At 48.7% G+C, this 11596-nt stretch overlaps 4 protein-coding genes across 4 annotated transcripts; 3 read left to right on the top strand and 1 right to left on the bottom strand.

Moving 5' to 3' along the window:
• Positions 1 to 923: 923 nt before the first annotated feature.
• On the top strand, positions 924 to 2567 carry HETIRDRAFT_454935 (uncharacterized protein; the record flags this gene model as incomplete). Its single annotated transcript, XM_009552964.1, has 9 exons — positions 924 to 998; positions 1109 to 1117; positions 1174 to 1244; positions 1319 to 1445; positions 1482 to 1562; positions 1688 to 1853; positions 2048 to 2139; positions 2320 to 2421; positions 2484 to 2567. The coding sequence occupies 9 exons, from the start codon at positions 924 to 926 to the stop codon at positions 2565 to 2567; spliced, it is 807 nt and encodes a 268-aa protein (XP_009551259.1).
• A 1314-nt stretch (positions 2568 to 3881) lies between these two features.
• On the top strand, positions 3882 to 4476 carry HETIRDRAFT_421825 (uncharacterized protein; the record flags this gene model as incomplete). The annotated part of the gene is made up of 3 exons (XM_009552963.1): positions 3882 to 3948; positions 4006 to 4086; positions 4193 to 4476. The coding sequence occupies 3 exons, from the start codon at positions 3882 to 3884 to the stop codon at positions 4474 to 4476; spliced, it is 432 nt and encodes a 143-aa protein (XP_009551258.1).
• A 1092-nt stretch (positions 4477 to 5568) lies between these two features.
• HETIRDRAFT_421824 (uncharacterized protein) lies at positions 5569 to 5792 on the bottom strand (the record flags this gene model as incomplete). The annotated part of the gene is made up of 2 exons (XM_009552962.1): positions 5569 to 5633; positions 5687 to 5792. 2 exons carry the CDS (start codon positions 5790 to 5792, stop codon positions 5569 to 5571), a joined length of 171 nt encoding a protein of 56 aa, XP_009551257.1.
• A 4168-nt stretch (positions 5793 to 9960) lies between these two features.
• HETIRDRAFT_411791 (uncharacterized protein) lies at positions 9961 to 10938 on the top strand. Its single transcript, XM_009552961.1, has 6 exons — positions 9961 to 10032; positions 10094 to 10106; positions 10166 to 10321; positions 10399 to 10474; positions 10540 to 10619; positions 10680 to 10938. Exons 1-6 carry the CDS (start codon positions 9977 to 9979, stop codon positions 10839 to 10841), a joined length of 543 nt encoding a protein of 180 aa, XP_009551256.1. The 5' UTR covers positions 9961 to 9976; the 3' UTR covers positions 10842 to 10938.
• Positions 10939 to 11596: the final 658 nt, after the last annotated feature.

The following is an 11596-nucleotide window of genomic DNA, read 5'->3' as shown; positions in this document are numbered from 1 at the left end:
GGTGGAGCCAAGTAAGCCCACATTTCTAAGCTTGGAAGCTACATCAGACAGCGAATCAAATATGAGGTCGGGCAGGACATTGACAGAGATAGAAGAGGAACTGTTCAGAGGTCGGGACGCTCCAACGTTCCGACGTGCGTCAGGCATGAGCTAGGTACTACATTGTCGCTGTATTCCATGAAGTTTAAAGGTCAGTGAATTCAATGGACGGCCCATCCAGTGGAGATATCGTACTGTACCTTTTCGTCCCACCTACAAAACATCGAAAGCAACCAAATTGAACGCGTGGCTCCAGCTGTGATTGAGGAGGACCCCATCTCACCCCGCTCTTACTCCGCTCGGGAGCACATTGCGCACGTGCTCTTCCTCTCTGAGGGGTACCGACAAGTAAGTACCACCAGCGTCGGATTCGCCATGCACTACTCTTACATCTATCACTTCATTGCTTTATTTGCTTCAATCATAACGCTCCTAGATATGAACTCTATGGAGCTCACATACTTGTGAACGTGAACGCAAAATCATCGCTGAATGCGAGAAGGTTCATATCGGAGTCGAGGGCTGCCGTTGGCGTGGCCGGACAAGCATCAGAGGGGGCACACATCTGCACTCGTGATGCAATGCTGGAACAGCGGGGCCAGCAGACAGGCCAGCCAGACGGTCAGCCAAACTAGTAGCCTCATCGATAAGCCCATCCCGTCCCCAGCTTAACCCACTCTCAATGTCCAATGATAACCAACTAGTGACCAAACGGAGGTTGGTGAGGGCAGGGGGTTGAAGTCCAGTTATAGCTGGAATGTGAAGGTCGATATCAATGTGGTGGGCACCAGGCATGGCATCGTCCACTCTATAAAGCCCCCAAGCATGACGCATTTTCCGATATCCGTCGCTCTTCCCTCTTCCCTTCCCAAATACATTCGAAGATGTCGACTCCTGGTTCGAGCGTTGCTGATGAACTCCCGAGGCTGAAGGCAACGGTCAGCCTCGACTTCGACGAGGTCAGCCCCCCTTCCTATCAGTGGTCATTGTGTCTGAAGTGTGATTTTGAAACGACTTACGTTCACCATCTGGCTCTCTTCTTGCACGCACACTTGCTTGTGAGGCGTAGGGAATTAATGTGCGTTTGCTCGTGTTCCAGTTGATAGTAATCGGTTGACCACTAATTCCGAACAGGCCGAGGATCTGTCCACCATCATCAAGTCCCTCGACTTCATCAATGTCGCCTGCCGACACCAAACTCGAAGGTATGCCAGTCTCCTCAGCTCCTCTTGTGCCCCATTTCCCATCTCCTTGCCTAATCACTCTTGTAATGTAACAGTAATATTGTACTCATAGACCACATATTCCGCCTCGCCTCTCAAAATAAGGTCAAAGTCGGCGCGTGCCCCTCCCTCTCGAATGACCAGATGCAAGGGATCTCACCCGGAAGTATATTTTGTACTCCGGTGAAGGGGAATTAAAAGGCTAATGGGATTCCACAGGAGCGGCTCAAGGCCTTCTTCAATTTCTTGATTGGAGCGCTCCATGGAATTTCTTTGGAACACAAGCACCCATTGTCTCACGTACGCTCTTCCATTATCTCCGTCCTGTCCGAATCAAGCTCACTCAGTATTGGATAACGTTCCCCGCTTAATATCACCACCCGGTCAATGAACGCCAACGATCGTGTCTACTATTGGCTACCCAGATCAAATCCCAGGGAGCGATCTACGTTGAAACTGCCCGCAATCCGAAGCTCGCAGACGCCGCTGTCTCCGCCGTACCTTTATTCTCGCCAATTGCGACCTTTGTGGGCCTGCCTAGTACAGAGCATCAGCGCGCGACACAAACGGCTCAGGTGACGTTTCTTCCTGGTGAGTCGCTTGCTCTCTCCAAGTCTGCTGTCAGCATACACTTCTTTCTTCGTCATTTCTTCCCTCCTCCGCATACCAATTCTGCTTCCATGTAGACCTTTATTTTTCGTTCGTCTGTTCCCTCCTTCCTTATATTCCATAGTGCATGGCACAGGACTCAAAGTCATCATTCTGACCGCTTCCCAACTTGTCAGAGTGGCATGTTGACCTGAAATACGATAAAGATGGTATTCCCATCATCCTTAACGAGCAGGGCTCCGTGACAGACGAAGAGGTAAAACAACGCGTGAGTCGCCAACTTTCTCTTCCTATCATCCCTTTTCTCCCCCGTCTGTTCCCATGTTATATCCTTCCTACCTGACGTACTACTCCGCAATGAGTGGGAAATGCACACACGAGAACCTAGACCCTCTGCGCGCGTGGCTTGCCGCATGTATACTAATCTGTTTACTTGCAAAATTCGCAGGTCAACGATCTCCTCAATAGTCGCTTGATCAGTGTAGACCCCGAGGTCAAGCTTCCTGACGACGTTACAGAGGTATCGATCAACGTGAACAGCAGCACACCCGTCAGTTTTTCCTTTGTCCTCGTCTGTACCCATTCGCTTACGGAGTTCTTCGCGAAAACCAGGAGGCGATTAGAATTGTGCGCATGGTCAGAGAACTTGTTGAGACATGGAATTCTGGCTCCGGCAACGACGCGAGGGACGTGTAACAGATCGTCACGTTCAAGAATCGGAATTTCAACACCAGCCTTCGATTCCAAGTATATGGTAGAGATCGGCGCAACCAGGTGCTAAGATTGTGAATGGATGGCTCAAGAGATCCTGAATAACGAGGTGGCTATGATAGCAAAAATATCCCGTGGTTCATTTGGGCTCCGTGTAGCGTAGGATTGCAACATTGTCAATACGATTCCCAGCTGAGTATGTCGTCAATTGATGTGGGCTACAGGGCGGCAGAGAAAGGTAAATTCTCCCTCTTGTATCCAAAACTCCGTATCTAGTCTGAAGGGAGTCTGTCGCAAAGAGGGCCTTTGAATGGATCGACACATAAACGGTGAAGAGACTCGGTCAACGATAGTCAATCATATTCTGCACTAAATTTACTCTCACTAGAACGCGCGCATGGATTTCCTTCTACTTTTCGCATCTCTCGTGAGGTTCCATCCACTTGCACATAGCTCGGTATTCACTCCTGTTCCGTCTCTGACTCTACGACCACTTTTATTGTTTCAAAAGGAAAGGGAACGCGGTTGTTATCGCGTACGGAGTCCATTTGTGATCGTAAAAGTAATGTTGAAAGAAGGTTCATGTCGAGGGCTGCCGTTTGGTGGCGGACGAAGCATTCGAGAGGGCACAAATTAAAGCTGCACGCGTGATGCACGGCTAGAACAGGGAGGGCCACGATAAACCAATGTAGGAGGATCATCGATAAGTCTATTCCCTTCTTGACCTATCTCCAACGTCCAGTGATCACCACCGACCGAACAGAGCTCGAGGGCAGAGGGTTGAGACAAAGTTGTCGCTGGACTGTAAGACATTGATATAATATTTATATAGTGGGCACTAGGCATCGCGTCGTCCACTATAAGATTTAGACAGAGCGAATCGTCCGTCATTCTCCCCCCTTCTCCCCTCCCCATTCACGCAAAACACACTCGAAAATGACAACTTCTGAATCGAACGAATCGAAACTTACAGAGGTCAAGGTCAGCCTCGACTACGACAAGGTCAGAATCCCTTACTACTATAAATCAATGTGTTCAAGATGTGGTATGACTTACGCCCACCGTCTAACTCAGGATACAACTATAGACATACCTGTGCGTTTGCTTGTGGTCCATCTATGAGCAATGAATGGGTAAATGACCGACCCCGGACATGACGAGGACGTCGAGGGTGTGATCAAGTCCCTCGACTGTGTCAATATAGTCTGCAAATCCGATCAAGTACGCTGATCCTACTACTTCTTCTCCATCCCCCTTTTTTTCTCTACTTATTTACTGATATAATGGATCAGCGATATCATGACACGGCACCGCATCTTCCGCGTTCCCTTCCCTCTCGACTTCATCGATGGAAGTGATCACATCTGTGAGCATTTTTTCATTCTTGTGAAGGTTAGACGACTGATCAGGTAAAAACTCTCAGGCACAGCTCCTGGCCTACCTCACCTACATCATCGGAGCACTACTAGAGATTTCGAAGCCACACAATCACCCGATGTCTCGCGTACGTTCGCCCATCCCTATCCAGAGAAAGCTCATTGATATGAAGGCCCTCATCTCAATGAATTGCCGAACATTACTGAATGTCAACGCTCTCATTCGCTATTCAGATCAAACCCCACGGGGCGAATTCCGTCAAAACTGCCGGCGATTCGAAGCTCGCGGAGTCTGCTGTCTCCGTTGTCCCTTTATTCTACCCAATCAGGATTTTCGTGGGTCTGCCTGGTACACACCATCGGGACGCGGTAAAAACGATGAACACAAAGGACGCAACGGACGCGAAGGACACGACGGACGCGAAGGACACAACGGACGCGAAGGACATGATGAACGCGAAGGACATGACGGACGCGAACGGCACGACGGACAAGAAAAACACAACGGACACGAATAGCACGAAGGTGGCGTTTGTCTCCAGTGAGTTGCCCATTCACACTCATAGATCTAGCAGCAAAGTAGCTGTATTCTTATTTTTTAAAATTCGTTTGTCTCAGCCCCTACTTTGTTGACCGTGTTTGTAGCGCTTCATACTGAATCTGCCATCGCATTGGTCCCTATTTCTTCGCTTATTCGTCCTTGCCTTTACTCCATCCAATCATGCATAGCATAGAACTCGCAGTCTTTATTCTGACCGTGTTCGACCTGTGTACGATGGAAAGGTGCCCATCATCCCTAAGAAGCAGAATTATGTGTCGGACAAAGAAATAGATTCTCGTGTGAGTCATCAATTTACTCTTTCCATCGTTCGTTCACCCGAGTTATCATGCATATCTGATCTACTACTCGCTCGAGCAATTGGATGGAGAATTTACGGCGATGCACATGAAAATCCGAGATTCCCCGCGCGCCTAACTTGCTACATGTATGCATTTATTTGCAACGCCTGCAGGTTAACAATCTCCTCAAGAAGCGCTTAATTAGAGCAACACCCGACGTCAAGCTTCCTGGTGGATTTACAGAAGTATCTATCTGTGTGTACAGCAAATCACTGGTCAGCCCTTCCTTTGTCCTGGCCGGATACTCATTCGCTTACTGCGCGCTTCACGCAAACCAGGAAGCGTTCAGAATCGTGCGCGAGGTCAAGAAATGTGTCGACAAATGGAAAGAAGAGAAGAAGAACGCGTGGAACGTGCAATAAATCATCGCGTCCAGGAATTGAATTGACTATAAACATCGAATTTTGATTACGTGCGTATGGTTGAGATCGGCGCAGCAAGGATGATGCGAAAGGATGGCTCAAGAAGTCCTGGGTAGCGAGGCGGCGATGTCAACAAACACAGATCGGGCTTCGATCGGGCTCCAAGTATCGTAGAAACATCACTGAGTCATATTCCAATGATGCCAATCTCAGCGCCTCATTGAGGATCAATGGGTGGGGAAGAATTGTATCCAGCTTGTTGTCTTCATACTCTCCCTAGACAAGGCTGTCAATTGTGATGGTCTTGTCTAGACACGCGGCATGCTGCAAATAGATGTCCCTGTAAAATCATCCATCAATGAAGACCTTGATGCCTAAAATGCCGCGTACGCAAGTGCAGAAAAGTATTGTATCTGCATCGACGAGTTTTAAAACAGCGGCGCATGCGAAGATAATATGCACTCACATGTTCTAGAGGACAGACGGCTGTATTGAGACCCCATTTGGGGGATGATTTGGCCCAGGATAACGAAGTACGCTGCCAGCAGTGGCGTAGGTCCGATGACTGTCATACAGATTCCACACGATTGAACCAAATTCAAGCAATTTCCTAATGCAAGCCGGCCGTTGTGTGAAAATCTTACTACATCAGAAATGGGTCTTGCAGGGTTGGATTCTGACTTGACCACAGCCTTCCGCTCCGGCCTAAGATGTCCATGATACCGGACAACACTGCGGTCGGAAAAAGCCACCAAAGTCGAAACGCGACAGCCTCAGCAGCATGAGCACCTGTGGGGAAGTCAGGAGAAAGCGTGTCAAAGGCGTGAGCTGTATTCACAAGTAGAGATGGAGAAGAGCGTGAGGATGAGGATGCGTATCCATTTCGTGGGGACATAGTTGTATGGGGACAGCACAGCAGGATCTGTGATGGTCGTATTCGAGCTAAAACTTGATACCATCATCGTTCAGTCGCATTCTTCAAAGCAAGAAACAAGAAGGAACCTACTCATGGATGAGCTGGCAAAGGTGCGAGGCAAGGCAGCCGGGGATGGATATTGAGGAAGGCTGGTTCGGCCATATATTGTGCCATCAGGTGTTTATACAATAAAATGCAGCTGGGCACCGCATCGATGGCCGTTCTAGTTGGCATGTCCGCAGCAGCAGAAGAGGCGCAGTGAGCTTTGATAGAATTGACGGAGGTTCTTTAGCGCTCATAAATGGCCAAGTTTCGGCCGTTGGTTCCCTGCCGTCAGTACTTCAATCGCCTGACAAGGACAAGAACAACCTCACTGTATAGTAAATTATTTTCACGGTAACGCAGCGCACAAAAGTGCTGAACATCCACACAGCCACACGTTCGAGGAAACATCATTGAGAACAGCGTATCTTTCTGCCACTCATCTGTTTGCACCTTACAAAACACTTTTGAGACCTTTGCACATAGCATGGAACATTATTCACACACCTTGAATCGTTGATCTTAGGAATGAGAATGGTTTGCTCGATAGATACCTTGATGGGAACTTGCGCAGCAAATTTGATAGAGTGAGATACAGTGCTTTCCTTCAGGACGGGCACGCGTGTCAACAGCGTGTGATGTCTCGTGGAGTAGAGCATTAGCGCCGTGTGAGTCTTGGGAGCTGTAGGCTTGACCAACATCCCGTCAGTTGATATCAGACGACTGAGGCTGTCACTTATTAATGACATGTCCAGTCGTGAAAGCTGCTGCTTCGCGGATTCAACTTACAGCACTGCCATTACCCCGCCTTCTCGTGTCTGCTTGAGTCACCTCGACAAGACTCAAGGCAGCTGACAAAAATAAGGACTCACAAGTAAATAGAATGGAAAGCGCACGTCAGATAGCTATATCCACCGTGGAGAGTGGGACTCATGACTTTAAGATTAGGTCCATTATTGAAACATCTCGCCCCTAGGAAAACACCCTTTTCCATGGACCCTCAAGCTAATCGGCGTGATTGAGTGCTAGGCAATACAATTAAAGAAAATCAGCACTCCAATTGCAAGCAACGCCTTCGAGGCGAACTCACAATGCCATGAGTTCCAGAGTCTCTGGTAGCGTACTATTGAATGATATCAAAAGCAAGATCTTTCTAACTGTCGGTTCTCAGATCTGCTCGACGAAAATGCTCCCTCAACAGATCAAGACGCTGATATTGTGGAGTCTACTATGACTACCGGCAATACAAAAGAAGAGATCGAAATGTTAGACACATGAGTATTCTATACTTGATTGATGTACAAAAACTCACGTATCTACCTTCTTTGAGAGTAGGGGGACAACTATTCCAACCTTAACCTAGCGAAGCTAGAAAAAACCAGCTATGACTCGGAGCTGACGTTGTAAGTGTACCCAACTACTGTCTCAGCTTTGATACGTCCACGACATTCCGTGTGGCTGCGCACTGGCAATCATCTTCGGATCCAATGTGTTCCAAAAAGAGTGAATAGTGAGATTTGTTGCAGATTCGAAATGCACGGTCGTATTACTTGAAAAAAATGCATTGAGAGGAGATTAATTTGAGCATTGATTATGCCGGTTGTCGACTTCCTTATAGCAGCTTACCGTGAAGAGAGCCCAAAGAATATCTTGATGGCTTTACAAAATGAAGTCCCTCTTCATCAGGCCCACGGCGGGTGCCCTGCACCTTCTGGGCAAACTTTGACTGTCTCTTTTAATTGGATGCATTTTGTCTCCGTTCATCCCATACCAAGATCAGATGAAAAATGAGTTCATGCACGGTTCTGATATGTGCTATGCATACTATTACCTTCTTATTCGCCAGCGCGGGCGCAACCGACATGTCCAGATCTGGATTATTTAGCTGCTGCTTATGGCACCCGACACTTTGAAGACATACTCTGCACTTATGCTACTTCAATTTGACTCTCATAATCCTGTTGTTTTGGACTATCCGCAGTTTGTCTAGCGCCATCGCACGAATCTATCTGACACCAAAATATCGAATGCCGAATGCCGAATGCCGAATGCCGAATGCTGCAACCTCATCAAGTTAGGCTTCACTTTATGAGTCAAGTCGGTTGATAGCAGAGGGGTCCTCATTCGACGATAGACGTCAGATGGTGAGGTAGTTGCTGAACAGCTGACGAGCGCAGCAGCCTCGACTGGGTCTGTCGTCGACGGGTAGCCAATATGGGCAGCAAACTTCCTTGATCACATGGCAAACACTTCCGAGGAGAAATAGGTTGAGAAGTTGGTACAAGACAGAGAGTTAGTACTAGCCAAGAGAGGTTTTCCGTGAACACACACCGAAGTTGTTCACGCGCAGTGCGCACATTTCAGGCTAGACTCCAAGTCCAATCGCATATGAATGCACAGGAAACAGCCCGGAGATTTCCAGTTGGAGAAGTACATCTCCCAGCAAGAACGGAAACTTCATTGGTCCTAGATACCGCAAAGCACAGGAGGGTCATAAGCAACAAATGACTGATGTCGGCATAGCACATCAAGACTAACCTTGCTGATGAGTAGGACACTAACTTATTAGTTTCACACAGACGACGATGATACACTTTACAGAGTCAGAAACAGCGTCGGAGATGGCTGAAGATAGAACGAGCGAAGCTCTTGTATCTGCACTGGCTGGAAGAAAGCAAGGACTCAGAGCCGATTGCCTTTTACGATAGGTTAGTGGGACGAGGAGGAGTTTGAACTTCATGAGCTTCACTCCTCCTTGATTGAGTCGTCTTAACCCCCTTGCATCTATCCTCCTTCATTTCTATGTGCAACGGGTAGGAGCACGAGTTTCGGTATGACTCATTTGGCTTGCTCGATTACGCTTTCTGTTCCACACTGTGTCTTCCGAGTATGATGACGGAGGCTGACCTACTATCGACGTTGCCCATAAGTATCACTACAAATTCATCGGGCTTGGGTCGGCCTTCGTAAGTGCCATCCTCCACACAATCACAAATACCGCCCGCTGAGCCTTTTGATCACTGTCAGGCATTTGAGCATTTGCCGATTCTGCCGCTCACGCCGCACGGCCCTCTCTGGTGCCGATTAATGCTGAAAGATGAGCCCTCTCAATATCACGATGCCCATCGCAGGATCTCTTCGCATCTATGCCCTTCTCCTGCCACACGTGCCATGCCTTCCAAGATGCACGGTCGGGCACTGCATTTCAAGGCATCCGCTTTCTGGGTTCAATTGAGAATCGCTGCATCGAGTAATCCACTCATCTTCGGTGGTGACAACAAGCTGTCACGTCGATGAGATGCCGAAGACACTGTCGACGGCATCGCACTCTTTCTGCGGCGGGTGGGGAATCAGGATACGTGCGCAAGAGGCCCGGGAAGCACCGGTGCCGCTTTTCTTGATCATCTGGCCTGCCGTCTCTAAGGGGGCTCGGAAGGTCACCTCTATCCAGGCAGTCTTTACTCGTTATGACCTCCTGCGCAAGACCCGTAGCGTATCATGACCATCATGCAACCCCGCACGAGCGGTTCAATAATAATCTCGCTTCTTGATCATCCCGTCAGGAGACTTATCTTGCTCCGGACTATATATAAAGCGAAAGAGGGCAGTCTGGGACTATCCGTCTTTTGAAATCCATCCATTGCAGCCCATTGCCAGAGTTTTGAAATCTGCATATAGTACTTGTACTGTACATCGGAAAGCTACAATATTCGAAGATTTACAGGCAAGTGTGACGTGACATCTTGTAGCTACACATTCTCATTTGGTGCTGACCCAAACTTGCACTTGTTCATCATCATGGCATCCTTCCTCCGTCGCTTCACCACTGCGGCTTCAGCAGCAAAAACACCAATGCAAGTCTCACAAGCGTCTGCGTCAACCCTGTCTAACCAAAATTTTGACTCCGGATCGCAGGGCTAACGTATTTGTGGGTTTTGCGCTCGAAAAACGCTCGACGATGTACCTGACCATGCTATTGCATAACAGTTCGACATTGCTATCGACTCGAAGCCAACGGGACGCGTAGTGTTCAAGTTGTTTGACGAAACCGTGCCAAAGACTGCCCGCAACTTCCGTGAGCTGGCAACCGGGCAGCATGGGTTCGGCTATGCTGGCAGCACATTCCACCGAATCATCCCTAACGTGAGTTCCTCGTGTTTTTGCCCTTCATGTTTTGGGCTCAGCATTTCGATATGGGGGAATGTGCCCGGGCTATGTAGTTCATGCTGCAAGGGGGCGATTTCACGCGGCACAACGGCACGGGCGGGAAGTCTATCTATGGCGAAAAGTTTGCTGGTGAGAGACAATAGAGAGTGTGTGACCTCCTGTGATCTCATATAACCTGTTATTCCTCTGTTTAGATGAGAACTTCACACTGCAACATACCAAGCCTGGGTTGCTCTCCATGGCTAACGCGGGCGCTAACACGAATGGCTCCCAGGTATGTTTTGGATGATCTTGGTTGCCCCTAATCTCACACTTGACGTGTCTTTTCGCGCAGTTCTTCATCACGACGGTGGTCACAAGCTGGCTTGATGGTAGACACGTCGTGTTCGGTGAGGTCGTCGAGGGGATGGACGTGGTCAAAAAGGTCGAAGCGGTTGGGACCGATTCTGGCCGTCCAAAGGCTCAGGTCACGATCACTTCGTCTGGTACTGTTTAGCTTGACTCTATGCGGCTTCGTCTCTGTGCGTCGTGCTATTGACAGTGTTCGCGCCTTTTATTCTTGTTTCGGGCATCACGTCACGCGCATGCACTATACTTGCAGAGGGACCTTCATGAGTCGGTTCTCTATCATATTCAGCGGCGACTCTGCATGGTATGGCCAGTTCCGTCTGACTATTCATTATACTTCTGCTTCTGGATACCCCGCAATTCTGCTTCCTATGACTTCTTTCGAAAGAACGCCGTCTTTGCGGGGGAGTTCATGAACGTGATTGTTCTGCGCGTGGTCCGTTGCGCCGGCCAAGGTATCTCTGCATCTTGACTTCCGCCCTCGTGCTCGACAAAATAAAAGCAAGTGATTTTTGCCCAAGATTTCGGGTTCTGAGTCACTGCGATTAGTCTGAGCTAAACACGTGCTTAAGACGCGTTCGGCTCTATTTGTTTGTGCCCGTTTACCGGTTTCTGCCTTAACCTCGACCATCAACATCTCTTAGGGCCGTCGGGCAGCTTGGGCACAACAGCTCCTCCGCATCACTTTTACATGCTTGTTAGGCTGTCTCAGAAGACCTCATCGCACGTTTACGTGCTCTTGTTTGCTGTCCTGCTGGCATTCTTCATCCCCGATTGCGATATCCATCAGCTCTGCGGACCACAGACGTCTTACTGTAGCTCTCTCATATCAGCGTATTGGCAGCGCTCTGGCAGATCTATTCTTCTAGGCTCACTAATAAGCTCGATGACATTTACTTATCA

This window comes from Heterobasidion irregulare (assembly GCF_000320585.1).
Source record: "Heterobasidion irregulare TC 32-1 unplaced genomic scaffold scaffold_11, whole genome shotgun sequence".
NCBI lineage: Eukaryota > Fungi > Basidiomycota > Agaricomycetes > Russulales > Bondarzewiaceae > Heterobasidion > Heterobasidion irregulare.
This window is presented reverse-complemented; position numbering and strand designations above follow the sequence as displayed.

Excerpts from the sequence above, each read along its gene's own strand:
- HETIRDRAFT_411791 (XM_009552961.1), top strand. The coding sequence starts at position 9,977 with ATGGCATCCTTCCTCCGTCGCTTCACCACTGCGGCTTCAGCAGCAAAA. Across the intron at positions 10,322-10,398 it reads TCCACCGAATCATCCCTAAC|TTCATGCTGCAAGGGGGCGA; the intron begins GTGAGTTCCTCG and ends CGGGCTATGTAG. Across the intron at positions 10,475-10,539 it reads CTATGGCGAAAAGTTTGCTG|ATGAGAACTTCACACTGCAA; the intron begins GTGAGAGACAAT and ends TCCTCTGTTTAG.